The 26,358-nt window shown below is 36.3% G+C and overlaps 1 protein-coding gene across 3 annotated transcripts in view; it reads left to right on the top strand.

The window, feature by feature from the left end:
• The window catches only part of pax3b (paired box 3b), a 94,077-nt gene that overhangs the window by 39,346 nt on the left and 28,373 nt on the right, over positions 1-26,358 (top strand). For all 3 annotated transcript variants that reach the window (XM_069896692.1, XM_069896694.1, XM_069896693.1), the window contains 3 exons: positions 2,313-2,512; positions 9,560-9,725; positions 15,611-15,825. In XM_069896692.1, coding sequence (XP_069752793.1) covers positions 2,313-2,512; positions 9,560-9,725; positions 15,611-15,825 — 581 coding nt within the window. The remainder of the gene's footprint in view (positions 1-2,312; positions 2,513-9,559; positions 9,726-15,610; positions 15,826-26,358) is intronic.

The following is a 26,358-nucleotide window of genomic DNA, read 5'->3' as shown; positions in this document are numbered from 1 at the left end:
GAAAACTGAGTGCCACAGAATACAGGAGTAGACATACAAAAATGTATATAGGTTTACCAAAGGAAATAAGCCAAAGAAATAAGCTAAAGCTAGTGAGTTAGATGATATTTCCGGCCAGCTCTTTGAACTGGGAGATTTCTGCTACAGAAATGAGGTAACTTGGAAAGTTTCTTGGTTTTAATTTCGGAGCCCTTATGCTGAATTGTCTCCAAAGTCCATGGTGCTTCCTCCCATTCAATAAGTGCAAATTCACAAACATTTATAAATTATGAGGACACTCAATACAAATTAAATTGAATTTGTGGGATAGATGTAAATTTAAAAAAACAACCTTCAATTCATTTAAATTGTCTAATGTTACTTTGGAGCCATAAGCTGATGGTGAATGTCTCTATTAATCTTCAAAAATCATGTTTCCACTCTTGGGCCAGTGGAAAATGGAAGATAATTCCAAAATGATTTAATATATTTACCTACATTTTCTGGAACAATGCATACATAACAGAATAAAATCATAGATATAATTTTCTTATTGGTTGTACATGAAACTGATTAGTGTCCAAAGTCTTTAGGTAGGATCTTAAAGGAGGCATTAAGCTATTAGGAATTTAATTCCAAGAACTCTGTATCATGAGGCTAGACAGAAGGGAAAGACTACCTTCAAAAATGGACTGGGGTGTGTTAATGGGGTGTAAATTTTGCGGCACGGACTTGTAGGGCTGAATTGGCCTGTTACAGTGCTGTATGTCTAAATTTTAAAAAAAATTAGTGGTAAAAGATAAGGCATTGACAGTGACAGAAGATAGAAACTGATGGTTTTACAAGGAACCAAATTACTGTCTCAGAACATATGAATTGTTTAGAATTTGTCAGCAAAAAACTTAATTTCTAAATATGCAGATGATAGCAAATAAAAAGGACAAGGTTGTTATTAATGAGAAGAACTCAAGATATTATGCTAGGACATTAATAAATCAGAGTGGGAAGTATATTTTTGGTCAGTGAATTTTAGCTGAGAAATATGATAAATTTCACATGTAAGGTGAATAAGGTCACGTATTACTTGAAAAGTAAAGAATTAAATGGAGTGGAAGAACAGGGAGTACAAATGACTAAAATTAGCAGCAAGATCAATTTTAGAAAGAGAGCTTACAATCAGGTTAATTTTTGAAGAGAAAGAATTCAAAAATAGATTCCTTGTAGTTAGAACATAATTGAACAACTGTGCATAATTCCAGTAGCTTATTATATAGTAGAATATACAGTGGCAGTCGAGAGAGAAAAAAGTACAAGATGATGCCAGAAATGGGAGATCACATCAGGAAAAGATTGTCATAAATTCCACTACCCTGAAATTGATCCCTTTTGATAAAATAATCTTCATTTTAGGGAATGCTAGAGCTGGAATGCCCATACAGAAGATTTAAAAAAAAACTGTGGCATGGTTGACAGAGGATCAAAGTAATGCAATTTTTTTTCTGAAAGTAAATTTTCAATTTTTTGGTCATTAAATTTATATCACCTCAACCTTTCAATTTTTACACAAAAGATGCTTTTTAGTTGATAAAGCAGCAGTCAAGCTTGAACCAATATTTTTCTACATTCCTAGAACATACGGAACTTTAAAAATGTTTGTTGCCTTTGAATTGGAAAATTATAGAATCATGTCTCATGACAAATACTTGGTCACATAATTTAGGCCGTGTGTTGTTTGCAGCAGTGAGGAATGTTGCAGTGTCAAGAGATTTGGTGATAGGGATAGGCTCTGTCTGCCCCCTCAGGCAAAGGAAATAAAATTCCTTGCCAATAATTTAAGGAAAGTAGGTGAATTTTCCCCAACATGTTTTGATCCATATTTGTGCATCTTTCAATATTACCAAAGACAGCTAATTTGATTATGACTATGTTTCTCTACATGGAATTTTTGTTGTTCACAATTTTAACTCCTGATTTAAAATATCTCGATTTAAAAGCCATGTAAAGTTTGGCACAGTTCTGTATGTTTTATATGGTGTTTTACACTGTTCTGTATGTTTGAATGCATATGTTGTACCATTTTGGATGTCTGTACACATGCTGTGCACTGTTCCGCACCGTGGACTGGAGAAGGCTCTTTTGTTGGGTTGTACTGGTACAATTGGATGACAACTAAACTTGAGCTTGATAATAATGTGTGCCTCTTTTTAAGCTGCACTTCATATAAATTCTTTTGTTGAAATATATGCATGTAAAGCAAAATAGCCTTCACAAGATTGCTGCTACAGATGAATTGTGAAGATGCTGATCTCATTAATTTAAACCTCTTTCCTTAGCCAATAATTCAGACGAAGCATCAGATATTGACTCAGAACCAGACCTGCCTTTGAAGAGAAAACAACGGCGTAGTCGCACAACATTTACAGCAGAGCAGCTGGAGGAATTGGAAAGAGCATTTGAGAGAACTCATTATCCAGATATCTACACTCGTGAGGAACTTGCACAGAGAGCGAAGCTTACAGAGGCACGGGTCCAGGTAACAGCATGGCTCAGTAAATGGTGATGCATTTGTATGTTGATACACAAAACTCTGCAAGTACTGGCAACATTTCAGAAAGATATATTGTTCAAAGTCAGCCACTGTCAATGGGGGTTGTACAGCCCCCACTGGGGGGGGGGCACAGCACATTTAAGGAGGGCCATGGGGTGAATTCTAAAAAATAAATTGTTTTTTCATGTCATCACTTGGAGAGAAATTAATGGAAGAAACCAACTAAATTTGACTGCTTCACAGGGAAGGGGGCCCTAAACTTTAAGCAGAGTCGGGGCCAGAGCCAAAAAAAAAGGTTGAGAATGGCTGTTCTATTTTGGTTGTTAACTAAATCAGTAAGTTGCACTTTGAGTGTGGTAAATTTAGTTTAGTTAGTTTAGATAATTGCACTCAAAATAAAAGGAGCCTGGATATTGAAAATGCAAAGAGAAAAGCAACACTGTTACAGCACCCGTGTTCGAATCTGCTCAGTCTGTGAATTTATACTTCCTCCCATGTCGATGGGTTTCCTCAGTGTGCTCAGGTTTCCTCCCATATTTTAAAGACATATGGGGTTAGAAGGTTAAATTGGTCATGTGTGTATAATGGGGCTGCACGACTCATGGGCTGGAAGGGATATCTCCAAAATAAATTTTAAAATGCTGGAAATACTCAACAGGTCAATCAGGATCTATGGGAAGAGAAAGAGAGTTAATGTGTCAGGTTGATAGGCCTTCAGCAGAAACTATAACTAATTTCCACTTTGCACTGATACTAATGTTTCCAGCATTTATTTTTCTCTCATATTTTGAGCTGGAACAACTGTGAAGAAAGAAACAAAAATGTTTCAGGACAATGCTCTTTCATTAGGCTGTTTTTAAGCCACAGTGAAAGAAGTGGGCAGAAAGGGGTTGCAATTGAGTTGAATCGTGATGGTGCAGGTTGCAAGATGATGCAGACGATATATCAGGAGAATTTGTATGGAGAAGAAGAGTAACATCTGAAATATTGAAAGTGGAGAGAGAAACACAAAACAGGCTGTACCCCTTTAATCCAGCGACATTGGGACCTGGCTATTACCGGACCACAGAAAATGCTGGAAAACAGAAATTGACCCCTAAGGGAACCGCCTATGTAAACATATCAAAGGTAGAACAAAGCTTAAAACAGGAAATAATACTGTGAGGAGGCACGGTTAGCGCAACGCCTTTACAGTGCTAGTGATGGAGGTTTGAGTCCCGTGCTCTTTGTAAGGAGTTGTACTAATGGCAGCAGATTCAAATGTGTCGGACCATGGGAGTTGCTGGGCAACAGAGAGCCAGATAAGAGAGGAACAACCTGTACTTGAATAATGGAATAAGTGATTATTTATTGAATTCAGTATTGAGTTGTGAAAGTTGGAGTACCAAGTTGGAAGATGAGAGTTAGGATGCCAAATGCTGTTGAGAAAGAGGGAGAGAAAAAAAGACAGAGTGAAAAGTCTGGATCACCCTTGGAGACCAAACGAAAGTATCCTGCAGAGCTGTCACTAACGTAGAGATAGGGTAACAGAAACAGCAAGCTATATTGGAACAAAAACAGAAAATGCTGGGAAGATCAGCCAGTCAGGCACTATCTGTGGAAATAAAAACAGTCAACATTTCAATTTGATGTCCATTCAACAGATTTGCAACTATTTGAATATTTATACTAAATTAGAAGTAAGTTGTTACATCAGGAAACAAATCTATGGATAGAAATGACTTGCAATTCCTGGGATGCTTTTTTACAAGTGTAATGGTCTCCCAAATCTATCAACACTTGCTAAACTGCATTGTGCATTGGCCAAATTTTAGTCTGCACATGAGGATATGTGGGCATCTTTTGACTTCTTGTTTTAGTTTCCTCTGTGTGAAACTGTGTGATGACATTTTGACTGCCCCAATGAAGGTAGAATTTTTGTTTAAAGCTTTCTTCTGGATCTCTCCACCCTCTGTAGCAGGCTGGGATCATTTTGAAGAGGAAAGCAGGCAATTATATTTTTCCGATCTGGATGATTTCACTGCTGTTCTCCAGAAGGGTCTTTTTATGGCCCTGCTTCTTGAGACCAAAATCACAATGTACATTAAAATAACCTGCAATTTTTGAGTCAACTTGTGGGACTTGTACAGTACAATTCCTTTAGGTGCAATGTTAGATGTACGAGACAAACTAGTTTCCCTAAAAGGGGATTGCTGGTGGTCAGTGAGCAGTATTTAACACCAGCTCAAGGATAACAATATTTTCCATCCATGAAAAAACTAATTTTCTCACCTGTTTATTTTCTATTGCTGGTACTCCTTGAATTCTTTCGATCAACTAACACCTTACACTTTATGCATGTTTACACCTTGAATGGTTTACCATACCTTTTAACCCTGCTTTGTGCCTTCTACCTGATCCCTCCCCATGCCCATAACATAATCACTACTCCACCTCCATTACTTGGTCTCACTTACCACTGGAAATGCATGGAGAATTTTTCTATCAAATTCAAATGTTACACCAACATGAAAATATTTTTAAAAAACTCAAGGGGTTTATTGAAATAATGTCTCCATTTATGGTTAATAGCAGGATTCTTGACAGCGTGGAGAAATAGAGGGATCTTGTGGTTCAAGTTGATAGATCCCTCAAGGGTGTGGCACATGTTGATAGGGTGGTTACGAAGACACAAGGTGTGCTGGCCTTCATTAGTCAGGGGATTGAGTTTAAGAGCTGCGAGGCAATGTTGCAGCTCCATAAAACTCTAGTTAGTCCAAGCTTAGAATATTGTGTTCAGTTCTGGTTTATAGGAAGGATGTGCCGTGGAAATGGAGAACATTGTCTTCTGAAGCTACGGCTTTTCTCTTTGGAGTGATCGAGGATGAGAGGTGACTTAATGGAGATATACAGGATTATAACAGGCCTAAAGAGGCTGGACAACCAAGATATTTTCCCCAGAGGAACAGTTGCATATACTAGAGGAAATCTGTTTAAGATGAGTGGAAGAAAGTTTATAGGCGAGACGTCATAGGCATTTGTTTTTCACACAGAATGTGATGAGTGCTTGGAATGCACTGCTGGGGGTGGGGGGTGGGGGGTGGTGATGATCCAGGTTGATACAATAGGGATGTTGAAAAGACTGGATATAATAAGAAAAATATAAAGGGTGATGGGTGTGAGGCTGGGAAGGATTAGATTGTTGTGAATTAGGTTTACGGCACAAATTCTTGGGCTGACGGGCTGTACTGTGTTGTACAGTTCTATGATCTTAAGTCAAGGCTGACTGCTGTACACTGAATTTCAAAATAATTCTCACTCTCTCTTACCAATAGCATGGTTGAGCTCAAGCATAAAATTCACAACTTGTACTCTGACCTTTCAGCAGGAAGATGAATGATCTATTTCAGCTTAACACTGAGACACATAATCAGTTGTTAAAATGGGGAATTAAAACTTGATCAAAAGTGAATGAAAAGTAAGGACACAGAGGGAACTAAGACATTGGTCCTTGGGATGTTGGATCGTCAAAAGAGGTGCAGTGATAAAATTCAGGGCCACAGAGGTTAGAAATGGTAGAATGTAAGTGCACAGGAGCCTGCAGACATTGGAATCTGAAGCCAAACACAATCTATTGGAGGAACTCAGTGGGTCAGGCAGCATCAGTGGGAGAAAAAGAATGGTCAATGGGTTGAGCAGAAACTCCTCATCGGGACTGAGCAAAGTTAGTATTGAAGCCAGTGTAAAGAGGACAGGGTGAGAGGGGTGAGACAGGGGCCACAGACAGTATTGGCTAACCAAGCAGATGTTCAACACCTGTCTGTCATGTTTTACATCTGCCTGATTCATCAATCTTGTGTGGTGCTCCTGTCTTACTCCTCCCACCCTGTCCTCTTTACATTGGCTGCTACACTAACTTTCCTCAGCTCTGATGAGGAATTTTAGCTCAAAACATTGACCATTCTTTTTCCCCCACTCATGCTGCCTGACCTGGAGTTCCTCCAACCGATTGCGTGAAGGTAGAATGTACATTTCTCTGAGAAAAGTGGGCCTGGAAAATGCTGAGTTAAAGCCATAGAAGGATATGAAATGAAGAGCAAAAAAAAATTTATATTAAAAATGTAATATTTTAAAATTAAGTGATTGTTGAATAAAGATGGAAATTGGAATGTGAGCAGCAGAGTTTTGGATGACCTAAAATGAATGAGAGAGGCTGACAAGGAGGAAATGGAATGGTCACTTTTAAGAATAACAAAGTATAAATGATGGCTTCAGCATTAGCTGAACCCTGTGAGCCGGAGGGCCTTTATCAATGTAGCACAACTCTATGACTCTGTATATCATTAGGCATAATGATTGGCATAGTCACGAGGGACGGAGAGCTTGTTTATGTGCTGCACAACTATGAGCGGAGGCAGGATTGGATATTGTGAAGGAATCTTAATGATGAATGATCAAATATAACACTATAATTACAAATATATGGTTCAGTTATAAACATGTTCCTATGGAGAGGGATGGAGTTGATGAGTAGGGAAGTCTGTGGCAAAGATTGAATACCATGGTACAGCATTACGATTAGTGGGCATACAATCATGCTTTCTATTGATCCTGAAGGGGTCTCCATGAAAGAATCTGGTGATCTCTGGCAAAAAAATTTCCCTTTCCTGATATTTGTTTGCATCAGTGATCATTTCAATGTGATCCTTGTTCCCCAGTGATGGTAATACCATCGTGATGTTTACTCAGCCAAACACATGAAAGATTTCTTGGTCAGTGCTGTGGGAAAGAAAATTCATAAATTTAAACTAAGATTTGAAAACTATGTGGTGTACCGGTACTAAAGATAGGAAAAAAGTGTGATTAAAAGAGAAGCAGAAATGCCATAAATATTCCTGTCTACTTTTAAACCATTCATATTCATCACAGAAAGTTACACTGTACACATGTGACATGTGTTTTAGGGTGAGATGATTTGGAAAGCAATCCTTATGTGCGAGTAAAATAAAGTTCATTTAAATTTTATGTATTCAAAAATGAGATTGTTTGTGTTTTTGTATGGGACTATTCCCTAACTTGCTAATAATCCTGGCAATGTACTTTTATTCAGTGGAGAAGATTGCAAATAGTGCAGTCTATGGGATAAATCTGAATAACACAGTAACCTTGAGATTTCCATATAATAATTTTAATGCAGAAAATTGCTGACGCTTCCTTGTCTAGTAAGTATGGTGATTGCCAGTAATTTTGCTGTCAATATTACTGCAAAATGAAATTAAATATGAAATTAGATATTGCTCAAGGAGTCGGTCAATTTAAGGACAATGGAGGAGTTAAAAAAGGTCAACGGGAATAAGTAGGTTAATATTAATTAGCCAATATCTTCCATAGAACGACATCTCAAAGTATCAGAAAACTTGTATAGTTTTGAAAGGGGAGAAATTTGTATTTAAATTTTAAAGTCTTAAGCAGCATTAACAAAATCATCTATCAAATGTGAATTAATGAATGTCAGGTAAAAATGCTACAGGACGTGAGTGTGATGGATGGTTCCATTCTGACTGGTCTACCAGTCCCAATGTGCTTAGGGACAAGGTGCCCACAAAATTGGCTACTTTGCTGAGTTAATAGTGGAATGCAGGCACAGTGTCATCCCAACATCAGGTTTAAACTTCTTCGAGTGAAAAGGAAGGGGGAAATAAGCCATGGCAAATAATTTAACAAAAGTAATTTCCTTTCTTCAATGCACTTCTCCAAATATTGTATTGGTTCACATCCAACATCGTAGAAAATATTGTATTTGTCATTTATCTTCAATATCTGTGATTTCTATGCATGCATAAAAAGGAATGAACATGAGTGAAGTACAAGAACTAACACTTTCTAAGTACTTGCCCCTCGGTGCACATAGAAGCCACATTAATGCAGCAGCTGGCACAGTGTAGCTTTAACCCTGTGACTTCTCTGCATTCCTCACAGCTTCATCTGGTCTCATGAGGCCCATCATCTCTTATGTGGCTTGCTGTGATCTACTTCCCTGCTAAATTCTCCAGAACAACTAACATATGGATCCTTTACTAAACCCAGCATGAATGACAGATTTAAGTCAATCATTGATTTCTTCAGGACAGTTCAGTGTTGGGAATTTTACATTTCTCAGACAGTAGGAACACAGAATATGCTAACTTTTATTGAGTTATTTCTTGCAATAAATTTTAACATTTTTAAATGACAGTTATACTACCATTCTTTACTCCCTTCAAACCCGAACATAACATCTGGACATCAATAAAACCACTGAAGAACTTCAGCAGGTTTAATACTGCACGATTATCCCACATCCAAAAATAAATCAAAACTTTATGCAATTTTAGAAAACACATTGGTCATAAAAAGAGCAGATTTCAATTGATTCAGAATGAGTTCAGTGTTTGTATTAACACCAAGACATGAGCTAGAACTGTTTCAGTGTCTGATTGCTAAACGTTTTCCCTCATCTGATATTGCAGAATTCAAGAGTTTGGAGTTTTGTCTAGACTTTTTGATTAAAGGGTCATTTATTTTGGTGGTTGCTTGCAGTGAGAATGATGAAGTTTGGGTGAGGACACCACCCTTTGCGTAAACTGTTTGATTTATGCTGAAGACATGCCTCGGGAAAGTTTGCTTATGTAATTAATTTTTAAAAAGGTTTTATTTGAAGAGTCTGATTGTTGCCAATAGAACACAAAATTAAAGTATCTCACAATTAAATGAATGCATCATTAAAATTGATATATAAATTTAAAGCTTGTTCCTTGATTTGCTCATAAAGCATTTGTCAATTTTCAATAGCTTTAGGTAAACACAATTCTAAATGTAATGTGCTTATTTTTATGTTTTGCTTCACAGTGATTGGATCTTTAGATTATTATTTTTCTACATGAATTGTGCATTAGGCTGTTCATCCTAGTTTATTTTGATTTTATAGTTTAATTACAATATAATAATAATTGTAGCAAAAGCAATTCAATTCAATTAAAATGATCCTGGAAGTAATCTTGTTTGATTTATTAGGTTTGGTTCAGCAACCGCCGAGCTCGTTGGAGGAAACAAGCTGGAGCCAATCAACTTCTGGCATTTAATCACCTGATTCCAGGAGGATTCCCGCCCACAGCAATGCCAGCACTGTCTCCTTACCAGCTGTCTGATACCAGTTATCCACCCACATCCATACCACAGGGTAAAGCAAGTTCTCAAAGCAAATCTTTAGTGCCTGTTTTTTTACAACAGTTAATCTGAGAACTATTAAAATCTTCTGTGCCCCAGAGTAAACAGAGGTGCTTTCAAACCGGAAAATTTAGGAGGGTCTTAATAATTGGTTAGAACTATTAAGCCAAAACACTACAAATAAAAGTGAAATTATCAAGAAGTATCTGAAAGATTTGCCATCTTTTGTGAAATTTGCTTTAGAGAACAAAGAGATTAAGGGAAATTTACCTTCAGCAGTGGTACCCAATCAAATTGCATTTTGCCCAATCATTGCCTCTTTGATAAAAGAAGGAACTTGTCTTCTGCAGCAATATGTATTGGCAAGCTCTCTCGATCCCTAGTTGCAAGGAACTGTGTAGCAATAGGTCCTTTTGTGATGTAATGGTGGATCAACATTTAAATAAACTGCTGGCTCATTCTGTTGCAGCTGATGGTCAAATATTTCTTAAATATCTCAAAACAATTGATCCATCATGAAATGATTAAAACATAAACATATTCAAACAATTTAAATAATTAATGAATATTTATCCGTTCCCCTTCAGCCTTTCTCTTCCATAATTATCAATGGACCACTGTGACTTAGGGTGATCATGTAGATTCCCCTCCTTGGGAAATGAACACAACTTGAGTTATACTTTTGCCATGTCAAAGTCCATTAGTAAGATTAACTATAAGTCACTGTATGCAACTTTCTGACTTTCACATTTGTATGAAAATCCCAGATTAGCCACAGTTATAGATACATGAAGTCATACAGCACAGCAATGGCTCTTTTCGCCCACAGCATAGACCTTTTTGCATACTTTCACTAAAACTATTTGCTTGCATTACCTCTGTAAACAACCATACCGTGCCAATTTAAATGCCTGTCAAAATGTCTGTTAAATATAGTCATTCTCTCTAACTCTGGCAATGACTGTAAAAAAAAACAAGTCCCTCTTAAAAGTCCTTCCTTTCATCTCCAACCTTGGCAATCTTTTTTTTTTGGATACCCTATCATGGGAAAAAGATTATGACTCTGTAACCAATTTATGCATCTTATAAGTTAATATATACGTATCAATTAAATCACCCTCCGCCTTCTTCGCTCCAATAAAAACAAGGCCAGCCTATCTGACCTCTCCCCATAATCAAAGTCTCCAATCCAGGCAAGATCCTGGTGAATCTCCTGTGTAACCAAATTCTTCAGTGGAATGGTAACCAGTACTACATTATCCGAGCATAGTTTGACAAGTGTTTTGTAAAATTACAGCGCCACATCCCAACTTTTGTATTTTATGGACTGATCTATGAAGCCAAGTATACCATATGGTTTCTTCCTCTTGCTACTTGCATTCCCACTACAGGGAAAAATGTCATTCAACATTCCTTAACACTAAACTATTTTTTTATCCATGCAACACGGTAACAGATCTTTCTGGCCCATGAGCTCATGTCCCCCAAATACACCAATTAACCAACAATCACTGAACGTTATTTTGAGGGATGAGAGAAAAATCAGAGCACCCGGAGAAAACCCATGCAGACATGGGAAGAATGTACGAACTACTTACAGATAGGTGCTGAGGTAACATTGTGCAAACCGCTCTGCTCAATGTGCCGCACACTGTGCTAATTGTGCTATAACTAGTTTTGTTCTAAATCTATTTGACTTCCAAATACAAATCAGGATTAAATTCAGTCTATCAATGCTCTTTTTGACTGTCATCTGATTTTAATGGATAAAGCACACTATAATAACTATGTCAGCCCATTCCATTGGTTTAAATTTCAGATCATAGGAACATAGGAAGTAGGAACAGGAGTAGGCCAAAAATGGCCCATCGAGCCTGCTCCGCCATTCACTACGATCATGGCTGATCTAATTTATGACCTAACTCCACCTACCTGCCTTCTCCCCATATCCCCAATTCCTCTATCATGTAAGATCAGATACCATCTGTTGTCATGTAATAAACAGAAATGTAATATTACAGAAAATTGCCTTTAGTGTACCATAAGCCAGACAAAGATTTTCTATCAGCATTGTCCATCGCCACTTACAGTTTAAGTATAGAACTGAATATCAAAAGGGATAATATGTGACTGATGCTGTAAGTTCTTTTGCCATTACCACACAAGTTGAATTTTGCTCTCGCCTTAGTACAAAGCTTTATACAATACACTGAATGTCCTCAATTCCTATTGTAAAATTAGTGTAAAAAGGATACCAAATGTTTACTTTAAATTGGGAGGTAACCCTAACCATTGTTATTCATTTGTTTTAATCCACCATAATGCAATTGATCCCTTTGTCTTGATCTCTGTGCCTACAAGACGTCTCTGCAGGATTCTTAAAAGCAGTTTGAAGATTTACCTGCAATCATTTCTTCCATATTTTGCATGGCATTGAAGGAACCTTTGAATATGATAAACTGCGGTGAAGCATTCTTTGGTGAATGAGATGGCACTAGAATTTGGAACCCTTACCATTGTGAGACCTGGTGTCACTCTTAATTGCTTCTAGCTTAAATGATGTTAGAGAAAATAAAATGATATCATTTTCTTTGCTCCAGTGATGGAAAATTTCCTCTGATCTCTGTGCACCAAAATTATAAGCTTGCTTCCTAAAGAGTTTTCCCAAAGTCACTAATTATTCCCTGTCAATGTATTTGGTCAATTTTACCTCTCTTCAAATCCAATATAATATTTGCTTTGACTTCCCATCTTAAATAAGTGGGATGAAGGTTTGTGGCATAAGGGAGTGTGACGAATAGTGGTAAATCAGCAAACTTTTTTTCATTGCAGCAATTTTCATTTTGCTGTAGTTGCTCAATTTAGTTAAGAATGGATTTGCATTCTCTAGAATAAAGTTCTCTGCAGCCAACAGACAAATGGATATTTTTGTTCTATCATTTGGGACAAGATTTTAAACCAGTCTCAGTGTTGCATGCAAGGAATACTAATATATTTTGGAACAAAGAATTCTAAAATTGAAAACAACATTGACATAATAATAGAAAAGAATAAAACCTACTTTAAAAATCAGACAGGCCTAATCCTATATTTTGTGCTTGATAAAAGTTCAAAATGATTTTGGAGTGAAAAGAAAGTTCATACTTTTTTTTGTAAATACAGATCAATATTATTCAGTCTGTTCTGAGAGACTTAGTAATGAGTGTGCTAATTTCCAAGATGTGAGTAGACTTTTTTCCATGACCTATTATAGAAGCAACTATCATTAATGCTGTGGTTACCTTTCAGAAATTATCATGAATTGTGGTTAGCTTTTAGAGAATATACTTTTGTTGCTTAAATGACGTGCATTTGATAATGCAATATAAGAATAGTATTCCACTTAAAAGGTCAATGTCTTCATGAAAAAAGCATTTTGGAAAAAATCTTTTTGTCAAACAGAATTGCCAAAAGACCATAAGATGATTTTTTTCATGGAAGCCCATTAGAGGGAATGTCGAAGGAAGATTTGGGCATCAAAAAAGGTCCCTTCACTTTGGATCATTCCTGGTTTTCTAGTGACTAAGTAAATCTCAGGAAAAGAAGGGAAAGGGGGAATATTGATGTTACTAATCAGGTGTTCAGATTCCATGAATTCTGGCCCCATTTAAAGAGGCTTTGTGCCAGCACTTTCATTCTCACAATTTGCTCTCTCATTATTTTTATAAAACAGAGAACACTGAACAATACAGCACAGGAAGAGGCCCTTCAACCCACATGCCTGTGCTGGTCCAAATCCAGCTGAAACTCTGCTGCCTGCACCTGATAGATATCCCTCCAACCCATTCATATCTATGTGCCCATCTAAAAGCCTTTTAAATGCTACGTTTCCGATTATCTGAAATGCTTGGGACTGGACGGTTTTTGTTTAATCAGTAGCATCAGCAGAATATTTGTATCAGTGGTTAAACTACAACAAAAAAAAAATCAATGAAAGGTTTTTCAATCATGAAATAATGTTTAATTCTTATCAAAAACAATGTGATCTCTGCTTAAAAATAAGATAAATGCAAAAATTTAAGAAAAGATCATTTTTTTCAACTTTCAAAATTTCAGATAACTGAGAATTTTGGTTAAGTGGTTTTTGGATAATCGTAAACCTACTCTAATATATATGCTTCCACACTTCTCTTCACACTCCATGAATATCTGATGCTACAAAGAAAACTTCCCCTATAACTCATACCCTCTAAATAAGACAATATCCTGATAAACCCCCTCTGTGTCCTTTCCAAGGCCTCCACATCCTTCCTGTAATGGGACCACCTGAAATTTATACAGTATTTCAGGCTTTACCAAAGTTTTATATAGCTGCAACATGACTTCCTTACAGTTTGCTCAATTGCCTGCCTAATGAAGCCAAGTTTACCATATACCTCTTTACCACCTTATCTACATGTGTGGCCATTTTCAATGGGCTATGGACCTTGATCCCCAGATCTCTCTACATATCAATGCGTCATTACACATCAAAGTAAGAAAAGCCTTGGGATTTTTTTTAGGCTTGCTGTCCAAGGCCTCTTTTACCCTTTCTAATGCCTTGCTTGAACTTTTTCTCTAATCTTTATATTCCTCCAGGGTTCTGTCTGATTGTAGCTTCCTGAACTTTACATATGCCCTATTTATCTTCTTGACTATGTTCATAACCTCTCCAGTCATCCACAGGTTCCTTACCTGCCATCCATATCATTCCTTCATACTGAACCATAATTTTCCTGGACTATAATTAATTGGACCTTAAACAATTACCATATGTCTGTGGTAGGATTGCCCATGAACAGTTGTTTCTAATGAATGCACCCTAGCTCTTTTCTAATCTTGCCATAATTTGCCCCTAAATTTTATACTTTTATGAAGACCCAAGCTTACCCTTGTCCAGAACTATCTTGAAAGTTAGTGATCACTATTCCCAAAACATTCACCACTGAAAATCTGGACACTTGGCTGGGCTATTTGCCAATACATGGTCTGGTATGATCTCCTACCTGGTTGGGCTATTTACATGTTACTTCAAGAAACTCTCCTGGAGACACTCAACATATTCTGCTCCATCTAAGCCTCGAGCACAATGGACATCCCAATTAATATTGGGTAAATTAAGGTCTCCCACTATGACAACTCTGTTGCTTTTGCTGTTTTCTATATTCTGTCCACATAGCTTTTTTTCCACCTCCTGGTGGCCATGGAAGACTTATTTCTGATCTCTACCCAACACTCCTACCATTATGTCCTCTCTGAGTACACTCTGATTCAGGCTTACTTGCCAGAGTATCTGCCATCCCTTAACTCCTCCACTTGTTGCCTTGTTGCTCAGGTTCCCAACAGCCCCCCCCCCCTCCCCACACACAACTTGAGTTTAAGCCCTCCCCAGTAGCACTGATGAATCTCTCCAAGAGGATATTGGTCCCCCTCCAGTTCAAGTGTAATCTGTCCCTCTTGCACAGGTCCCGCCTTCTCTGGAAGTAAGCGCAATGATCCAATTACCTGAATCCCTCCCTCTTGCACCAGATCTCCAGCCACACATTAAACTGAACTATCTTCCTGTTTCTTGCTTCACTAGCACATGGCATATGGTTAACCTAATGAATATCACATGGAGGAAACACAGTGGTACATTTTGGTGTAATTTATATTGTCAAGGCATGTTTATGAACAATAAAAACAATACTTGATGCTTTTTTCTTGAAGACACTGCATCTTTAAAGCTCTGCTAGTTTGACTTTTGAAACAAGAAAGCAATGATGCCAATAAGTGCTTAAGATGTTCCGGACACATATTTATCACCTTTTAGACCTAGAATAGCAATTTTTAATAAAGTGGTGTAGCATTAATATGCAATAAATGTTATTGTGCTTTCAGCAATCTCAGATCCAAGCAACACAGTTCACAGGCCACAGCCTCTGCCGCCGACATCAGTTCACCAGAGCAGTCTCCCTTCTACTCCAGACAGCAGTTCAGCTTACTGCTTATCCTCCAGCAGGCATGGATTCTCAGGGTACACAGACAGCTTTGTGTCTCCAGCAGGGTCTACCAATCCCATGAACCCAACGGTTAGCAACGGCCTCTCACCTCAGGTCAGTTTTGTGACTCAAAACAAGCCGTCTACTGTATGTGTGAGCCAAATAGTTTACTACCCACGGCAAAACTAAAGAAAGATTTCTAAATTTAAATCATTGCCCAAGTCTGTTTGTGCAACTCAAATGACTGCAGGTTTATGCCCACATTTTCAAGTACTTAATTTCTTTGACACCTTTTGAGACAAATTATTCACCACCATTTTGTTGTAATAACCAACTGTCAGATAAATGGATAAATACTGAGAACACAGCATCGAGAATGATTGCAAAGAATTAAAGGCACAACTAATGAAAACATTTGAAATGCAAGTGAAACCAAACAGCTTTCCAACATTTCAATCTAGACAGTTGCTAGTACATACACCAGACTATGCTTATAAAGTGATTTAATGAGGCTACTTTATGCATTGCAATTCCATTAACTTGGTTTTGCCTTCTGGAATTCACTGCTAAATAAACAGTGCTCCAGAAATGGAACTCTTGGTGGGACATTAATTCAAGAACCACTTAATAGATAATGTAAACAAATCTACATGATAATTATTCAGTAAAACCTTAGTATTTTGCTGAATTTTCTCATTTTAGTACATTATATATATCTACAAATGATAATGTCCCATTTCAATTCATTTTTATTGAATGACAATTTATTTCTGACAAAAATCCACATTTTAATGTTAAATAATTTTATACATATCGTCTAGTGCATATATTAGTTATTGTAATAATAAAAGTATGGTCTAAAAAATAGCAAAAAAAGCTTGCATTTAAGCAACTGAATTTCATTTTTGTTTGCAACTTTAAAGCTCTAACTTCATGATGTAACTATTCCAAAAAGCATCTACTCTGTGGTCAGTAGATTATTCTCGGAAGATAGTAATTGCATATGGTGTTACAAGATATTTGGGTTGTTGGGGAGTGGGGGGGAGGGAACTGAAAAACAAAGTTGAATTGTGTCACATCTCATTGGCTCAGATGATCCCTGAAATGTGGACACTCAAGGCACATTTAGTCATGAATCTCATGCTGATCGTCGCACCTTTGGCAAATATTGTTTACACTCAATATTGTTCCTTTAAACTTTTTAAATGTATTATCAGCTGGTGGAAAGTGGATGTTATCATTTTATTAAAATATACTGTCTCCATTTATTAGCATAAGTTGGACACAGGTGTCATCTGATATGTACACCAGTTAATTTTTAATATAGGTCACAAGGGACTGGAACATATAATTAAAAGTGAGGCATTTCAGAATGAGGAGATAGAGTGCTGAAGGTGTGATTTTCTTGAAAAGCATTCTATAAATTGAAGAACAGAAGGAAGCACGAAATGACATAAATGAAAAGTGAAAAGACAATTATAGTCAATTACACACCAATTATTGGTTACTGCAACTGCTTGAACAGTAAGGAACATTTTAATAGGCAGAAAATGAGATTCTAATGGCACAAAGGGGGGGGGGGGCAGAATGACTGCTTGCATCTGTGCTTTTTATTCTTTAATGTGCAGTTTGAATTGTACAATGATGTTTCTGCTTTCTGCAGTACACTGATAACTTCCAGATCCAGCAGTTCAGAGTATTGTAGAAATTATAAAGTGAGAATAAACAAATTTCCCCTCTGGGCAAATAAGGACCCTTTCTGGTGTCTTTCATACAGAGTACACTATTAATTGACAACTTAATCAATTTCTCTGGAAAGTGAGAGTGTAGCAGCATCAAACACACTGCTGTTGCAGTGGAATTAAAAATTCTAAATGCCTTCTGTTCAAAAACAGTCAAGAAGCTCCTCGTGTTATCACCTAATTTCTTTGTTTTGCTCTCATGAGTGCCTAGCCCGTGTGATAAATTTGTTATTGCAATGGAAATGCTTTGCTACTGTAATTTGAGTTATGACGTGAAGATTCTCTTTCCAGTGAATAAATGAGAATAGAATTCCATCTAGTGCTGGGGATACAGTTGAATTAAGTTAGAATGGAATTATTTGTAAAATATGTCTGAGCATTAACATTGTGCGATGTGAACTCTTAGCTAATGCAATCTTAAAATGTGTATAAAGCCATTGACTGCTGGAACAGGAAAAGCCCATTTGGCCCCTCATTAATGTTCCATCACAAAATTAGGTCTATATCTCATCCTTTTTTCATGCTTTTATAGGTACTCCTTTAAAAAAAAGCTATTAGTGGGCTATGTTTACAATTGTGCTTTTTATGACTTTTTGGGCACCATGGTTGGCATAGCGGTTAGCGCAACACCTTTACAGCACCAGCGATCGGGACTGGACTGGGGTTCAAATCCCACGCTGTCTGTAAGGAGTTTGTATGTTTTCCCCTTTTCCCCAAGTCTGCGTGGGTTTTCTCCGGGGGCTCCGGTTTCCTCCTACCATTCAAAAATATACCGGGGGTTGATTGATTTAGAATTAGATAATTACCAGATCTCTTTTATTTACTTAGCGCTGGCAGTGGCCAAGAAATGTATAGCGATTACTTGGAAGAATAGAAATGTATTGTCTTTAGATAGGTGGTATTCAGAGATGAAGTTTTGTTTGGTTATGGAAAGAATATCTTTTTCTATACAAGATAAGATGTCTTTTTGTGAGTTAAAGTCAACCCCATTTATTGATTATATACAATTTAAATAAGTGAATTAATCATTTTTTTTTCTTTAAAAAAACTTTTTTTTATTATATATTTTTTCTATATATATGTTTTCTTTTTTTTTCTTTTTTTTAATTTTTTTTTAATTAGTTGGTTTTTTTTGTTTAAGTTCTTTTTGTTTTTGTTTTTTCATATATATTCTATATAATAAAATTTTTTGGATTAATAATTAATACTTAATTAATATATGTTTTTGTTTTTTTATATATATCGATTTTTTTTAAAAGATATATATTTTTTATTTTTTTATTATACTAATAGTATTAATTCTTCACTCTTTATCATGGGGGTGGGGAGGGGGGGGGTTTAGGGGTTAAAAATATTTTATTTTAGTCTTAATTTTTAGTTGTTAGGGGGAGATGCCGAGATTGGTATTGTATTAACTATGTTACTTTGTACTTGTATTACTTTATTTTGTATTTTTTCTGTACGTGAATTACTTACTTTCTTCATATGTTAAAATTAATAAATAAAGTTTTGAAAAAAAAATGTACCGGGGGTGTAGGTTAATAGGGGATAAATTGGGTGGCATGGACAAGTGGGCTGAAATAGCCTGTTACTGTGCTGTATGTCTAAATTAAAAAAAAAAGTTTTTGCCAATTGTAATCTATAACTCTACTTACTGCAAGGCCAATATACCTTTTCCTCAAGGTACAATGGCGAGAAAAGAATATAGTTCTCCAGATGAGGTCTAATCAATTTTGTGCGGAGCTGGAACATAACTTGTGATGCTTTGTATAATCCACCAATGAAGAAAATAAAAACATAAAAAGTGCATCAAATACTCGACAGGTCACTGACCTGAAATATTAACTCCTTTCCTCTCTTCAACCACGCTGCATGATCTGTTGAGTTTTTGTTGTATAATTTCCTGTTTTATACCAGATTTACAGAATCTGCTTTACTTTTTGATTAAGATTTAAAAAAACATGTTCTTTTGTATTTTCTACCCCAATCACTACATCAGTTTTGATATGGTTCAGTTAATTCAAAAATGTCAACTTCTCTAGAGGTTTTACTCATTCGACCAACTGAGATGTATGAAGCAAACCAATGACCAAATCCACGAATTAAAATGTGAATTACAGATACATGCCAAACTTATGTTTTGCCATTAAGTCAACAAGCTTGACCATAGTGAGTCATCATACATTAAATTGTTCAAATTATAATGACTTTCCAGGTCATTAGATTTGACCAATGTTTTCAACCCATGTCATTTTATTTCAAAAGGAACTCCATTGTCATCACAAGCTTGATTGAAAAAATCTGCAAACAAGCTGCTCTTTCAAGCCTACGAATCTTGAAATAAATAGGAAAGTATAAATGAAGAAAATATATATCCTGCATTACTCTTGGAGTCAAAACTCAAACATCTGTGAATAACTCTTTATTCAAAAATGTAGAACCAGCATCTGTAACAAAGCCAATAAATCCCAGTGTGTTTTGAGTTGAAGAATAAATAAAGAATTAATTTGCAGTTCCACATCTGTGGATGTTATCAGTCAGTCTGTTCAAAGGTGCAAAGGCTGAAAGTCACTGATCTGTTTTCATCTTGCATCTTCTGAGGGAAAACCTTCATTTTTACAACTGTGAACTTTAGCAAACAGGAAGGATGAGTTGAACAAAGTCTATTACTGACTCATGGGACAAATATGTTACATAAATTGTGTCATTGTTGCGGGTCCCATTCTTCATTTCAATACACAATTTACTTGTGCTGGCTGTTAATTTCTTTTAGTGTAGTTTTTTTTAAAAAAAGACCTTGTTGAACAAATATAGAATTTCTTTCAAAAATAAGTTTGAATTTATCCTGGTGATTTTTCTTAAACTATGTTTCCATTCTTTAATCACTTGGCATTCCCAAAAAGTCACAGGAAGACCTTACAAAAATAATTTACTTAGCCTTTAACCAGATACTTTAATGTTCCACGTTTCAAAGTTAGTTTTATTTTTGCGTAACATTCTACAAGAGACTTTTCTTCATTGATAGTTAGATAAGCAATTGTTAAAGCATATATGTAGCTGTAATATCATATAGCTCTTTGATCGGAGTCCTTTTTTGGTATGTAATCCATCAAGTTCAGTTTTATTACTGTATGGATTAAATATCTTTTTACTGTTTTGAAACCATGAAGGAATCTAAAATTTATGTCTCCAATGGTGTGGGAACTAAGTGCCCTTTAACTTCTAAGCAGTGATATTATAGGTAATAAGATCTAGTTCAACTCCATGTGATACATAGCGAATCATGGGTACACAAGAGTGAGTTACAAAGCTTGCACAGTATCAAGGCATTCAGATCATGTCATAAACCCCAAGGCTGAAGCTGGAACAATGCATGTGGATCATCTGTAATTCAAAGTTATGTTAATGTCTATCATTTTTGTTCAAGGCCACTTTCAAATACTTTAAAAGTAGATTTTAAAAATATTCCTTACTTTCAACTTACCATAAACTTGGATGCATTATTATAATACACTTCATGATTTTTAATATAAAACATGTAAAATAACTTCTTTGTATTCCATTCCTGACTAACATACTTTTTGTGTAGCTTCCAAAGGCAGCCTTATTGAGAGTGTCATGTGAATGCAGTTTTTATGTGTGAAAGGTTAAGACTCTCAATGGCTTTCCAGTCTTGAGTCCCCCGAGTTTGTTGTTGCTGGTGTATGCCTTATGATCTGTGAAGTGAAAGAAAGCATATTTCAAGCTTTCTGTCGAAAAAAAATATGATAAGATACAAAATTATAATACTTGGTGAATGAATTTTAGAATTTTTGCAGCAGAAATCTTAATTTTCCAGATTATGCAATAAATTTAATGCATTAAATGCTTTTGATCAAGATTATAATCAGAGAAAGCCAGACATTTTCTTTGACTTGATAACCTGGTTTCTTTTTAATGTCAGGGGCTGGAAATGTTCCTGCAGCTGATCGTAACCAATGATGCTTTTAATTGAATTGAAGATGTGTTTATTGAGACTAAAGTCAGACATTATACAAAATAGGGGCAGGTTACTAAATTTTATCAAGTATCAAAGATAGAATCAAACTGATCTGGAATAATATTGCTGGAACATTTAAATGAATCTGTCTCCTTCGTATTACAATGAAAATGCCCCCTATGATTGACAAATGATTAATCAAACCCTCTGATCATTTTCACAATGTTTTTCATCTCCAAAATCTCAGCATATTTATTAATTTCATATAATTTCATAACTTGAAGTTCATATAAAACTTGCCTTCCTTTTGTAGCTGCCATTAATTTGCCTGCAGGGAACATGTATTAAATATATTATATATATATATATATAAAATACAGTAATCATAAAGCAGAATGTGCAATATTACTGTAAAATGGATTCTTTATTGTTGCATTTGATTTTAAATAGAGATTTTCTTCAATTGGTAGAGAAAAGCTCCAGCGTCATTGTCACTTTCTGTACTTTAGTTCTGTAAACATTCTGTACATTTTGATGGCAGAAAGAACATTTTCTGACTTGTTTTGATCAAATTGCTTGTTCGAGATATTGGGGTAAATCAAAATTTTTCTTCTAATTGCGCAGTGATAGAATTGAGACTCAAACAATTCTTTCATGCAGTTTAGTTCCAATTTACATCTAATTTTGGGGATGGGGGTAAGGAAGGAAACTGCAGAGGTCTGAAAATAATTTTTTTTTTCACCAAATGCAACGCAGACTGAATTTACAACGGTAACGAGCACACTGTAAACATTAGGAAATTGAATGTTTCATCTAGCGATTTCTTTGTAAGTTTCTGAACACTTCTAGATTCCAGCAGTATTTTTTTTTTTTTTTTTTTTTTTTTTTTTTTTTTTTTTTAAATTTTTTTTATTTTTCACACCATAAATCACATTAGCCATGATATACACTATTTCTTTTCACACATATACAGTGACTTTTTCTCCCCCCCCCCCCCTTTCCTCCCAAACCACCCCCCCACCCCCCCCTCTCATCCATTTTAGGTATACAATCTAGGTTGCATTAAGCCAGTCAGACAATGTTGTCATTCAACCAAATTACACCAGAAATTCTACTGAGTCCATTCTTTTCTTTCCTTCTCCTTCCATCAACTTAGGTAATGTTTGTCCCCGGTAGGTTTTCGCTATTGTATTTAATGTAAGGCTCCTATACTTGTTCGAATATTTCAATGTTATTTCTTAACCAATATGTTATTTTTTCTAATGGAATACATTTATTCATTTAAATTTGGTAGTTTCTTCCTTTTAATTTGGTTATGTATTCCATTAATATTTAAAGACATATAGTTCAGCGTAGCCCTTTTATATTTTGTTTATCTTCTCTTTCCGTTTTTCCATCATTACCTTTCCTCCTTTTCCATTTCTGTTTTCTTATTTTCAACTCTTTATAAGACAACATTCCTACAACATCTAACATTTTCCTTATTCTCCTATTTCTATCTTATTTATCCCCAATCTCCCCTTCACCTCCTGAGTTGTCCTTTATCCCTTGTCGGACAACCACATCTCCCCTCTCCATTTGGATTTGCGAATCCACTCGCAAGCGTCAACTGATTTTGCAGTGACCGCTATTTCCCCCCACCCCGCCTCCCCCAGAAAAGATTTCACTTTTCATATGTCACAAAGGTCCCTCTTTTAATTCCCTCCTTATTCTCTCTATTCCATTACCTTCCCTTATTAATTCTTGTCTATACTATCCATATTTTCCTCTAAGTACAGATACATTCATGTATGCTCATTGTCTCTATTCACTCTTATACCTCTTTACCTGCATACATATCAATCGTGATCATTTTTACTCTCATTACCCGTCTTCCTCCCTCAGTCTATTTTTGTAATTGTTCTGCAAATTTTCGTGCTTCTTCTGGATCCGCGAATAGTCTGTTTTGTTGTCCTGGAATAAATATTTTCAATACCGCTGGATGCTTTAGTATAAATTTATACCCTTTCTTCCATAAAATCGCCTTTGCTGTATTGAACTCTTTTCTCTTCTTTAGGAGTTCAAAACTTATATCTGGATAAATGAAGATTTTTTGTCCTTTATACTCCAGTGGTTTGTTGCCCTCTCTTACTTTTTCCATTGTCTTCTCCAGTACCTTTTCTCTTGTAGTATATCTTAGGAATTTTACTACAATAGATCTTGGTTTTTGTTGTGGTTGTGGTTTAGAGGCCAATACTCTATGTGCCCTTTCTATTTCCATTTCATGCTGTAGTTCTGGACATCCTAGGGTCTTAGGGATCCACTCTTTTATAAACTCCCTCATATTCTTGCCTTCTTCATCTTCCTTAAGGCCCACTATCTTTATGTTATTTCTTCTGTTATGGTTTTCCATTGTATCTATTTTTTGAGCTAGTAGTTCTTGTGTCTCTTTAGTTTTTTTATTAGATTCCTCCAATTTCTTTTTTAAGTCTTCTACCTCCATTTCTGCTGCTACTGCCCGCTCTTCCATCTTGTCCATTTTCTTTCCCATTTCTGTTAAGGTCATCTCCATTTTATTTATTTTCTCTTCTGTGTTGTTTATTCTTTTTCTTAAATCCTTAAATTCCTGTGTTTGCCATTCTCTAAATGATTCCATGTATCCTCTAATAAGAGCAAGTATATCCTTTACCTTGCCTCTCTTTTCTTCTTCTATTTCACCATACTCTTCCTCTTCTTCTTCCTCTGGGTTGGCCATCTGTTGTTTCTTTGCTGCCCTTTCCTCCTCTTCTATCTTGTTTCTATTGTCTTCTGTGGTCTCTTCTTGCTGCAGGTGTTCTGCAGCTGTCGTTGCCGGCTGTGGAGATCGACTCCCCAGCTGGTCCCCCCTCCCGTCGGTGTGTTTTTTTTCATTCGCATCGCGCATGCGCGAAGTTTCGCGCATGCGCGGTTGCGCACTTTTGTTCGGCTCTGCGAGCCATTTTTGTAGTCCATTATTTACCGACCTGAGGGAGCGGGTTTCTCTCTCCGCAGCGGGCCTCTTCGGACAGGTAAGGCCTTCACCTTTTTCCTCCTTTGTCTTCTCTTCCTCTCTTCTTACCGTTGCTTTCGACTTTTCTTTTTTTGTCGCCATCTTCTTTCCACCTTTATACTCACTTTTCTGTAACTTTTATTTCTGTGCCTTTGTGTTTTCTCTTGTTTTTCCCGACTTTTCTGGAGAGGGCTGGAGTTCACCGTCCGGCCACTACTCCATCACGTGACTCCTCCGATTCCAGCAGTATTGATGTGATATTATGCTCCAAATGCAGATAATGGTAAGATAATCACCAAAGCAGATAACTTTAATGGTTGAAATTACCTTTATATTAAAAAAAGGGACAGTTGCGCAGGATATAAATCAGAATGCTGCCGAAACTTAGTACAGTTCTGTTAAGGTTGATTTCTTTAATTGTGTAAGGCATTGGCCCAGCAATTGACTATTACCATTTGATGATGGAGATTAATGCAAATGATCAGACAGGATAAAGAAAATAAGTTACTTGGCCCTGTGCATTTAATATGGAGTCTAAGGGGAACTGATTTTATTGAATTAATATCAAATGATGCTCTTCAACAAATGTATCCTGCAAAGTAGGTAAGATTAACATATAGGAACGAATGAGCTGGGTGCTCATGGATAGCATTTTGAAACTATGTGCATACTTTGGTGTGTTTTTTGAATTGCATTGCTGGAGGCATGGAGTTAATGTCTCAGCAAGCAACAATGAACTTGTTCAAACCACAGTGCCTTTTCCTTGAATAGAAAATTGTCTACTACTCGGATCAGGGTTTTAACAACATTTTGAAATTGAAGAGGGTGCAGAACAGTGAAACTAAATTGGAATTTTGCATTAGGCTCCACAGTTATATGTAAATGTTTATATCCTGGACCTTACAGAGATGTTTGAGATATCATAGTAAAAAATGAGCAAAATGTATTTTGATGCAATCACAAAACCCACTAAAGATCGTCAAGAAGGGAATGATAAGAAAAGTACTGGAGAGGATTCTGAAAGCTTCAGAATAGCACTGTGCAGTACAAGGAGCCACCTTTATTAGTGGGAAATTTGCCTGACAAACCAAAGATTTCTTCTGAGGAGGAACAGACCCATTGGACAGGGAAACACAATGGACATTGTTTAATAATCCACAGGTGTATGGTCCAGAAGGCATTGGCAGAAAGAAAACTCTAAGACTGTACTTTTAGTTCAATGCTCTAGGTAAGAAACTAATGGGATTGTATTGGACATCTGTTTCATGCTCAAGATTTTACTTTCTGTTGAGATTTAAAAAAAAGAGGCTCTGTGAGATGCATGTTAAACTAGTTGACATGTCACAGATTCTACAAGAGGGCAAAATCCTCAAGCAGCAGCAAATAAACCATGGGTTGTTTTTATTATTTTGACCTGCAAAGTTTGTCCTGCCATTAACAACTTGTAAATCCAAATGTGGGAGAAAGAAACTGTGCAGGTTGGTGATTAATCCAGGGGAAGTGTAGAAACTTACTCCTGAATACTCTTGTCAGAAATAGTAAATGAAAGGGTTAATTGCTTTTGACCATCAACGATCCAGCAGTAGCTTGACCCTCCTCTTGATGATGAATGGAGGGTTATTGACCCGCATGTGTTTCACATTAAGACCAAGCTTTGCTGTGACATCTTCAAGTGCATTTATCAGGATTCCACTGACAGAATGTTCTGTAAATGACAGAAAGCAAATGTGTAAGGGTCAGAAAAGAGAATGTCATCAGCTCCTGTATAATACATTTCTGAATTGAAAAACTGTCAGTGGAGTTTGAAACAAGAATGTTAATTCACTGCAAGAAAATATTTTATGTATGAGGAAGACCTTATTTAGGCTAAAATAATGAAATATGATATAGCTTTTCCTAGCAATTTGATTCTCTGGAAG

Source organism: Narcine bancroftii, chromosome 9 (genome assembly GCF_036971445.1).
Source record: "Narcine bancroftii isolate sNarBan1 chromosome 9, sNarBan1.hap1, whole genome shotgun sequence".
Lineage (NCBI taxonomy): Eukaryota > Metazoa > Chordata > Chondrichthyes > Torpediniformes > Narcinidae > Narcine > Narcine bancroftii.
This window is presented reverse-complemented; position numbering and strand designations above follow the sequence as displayed.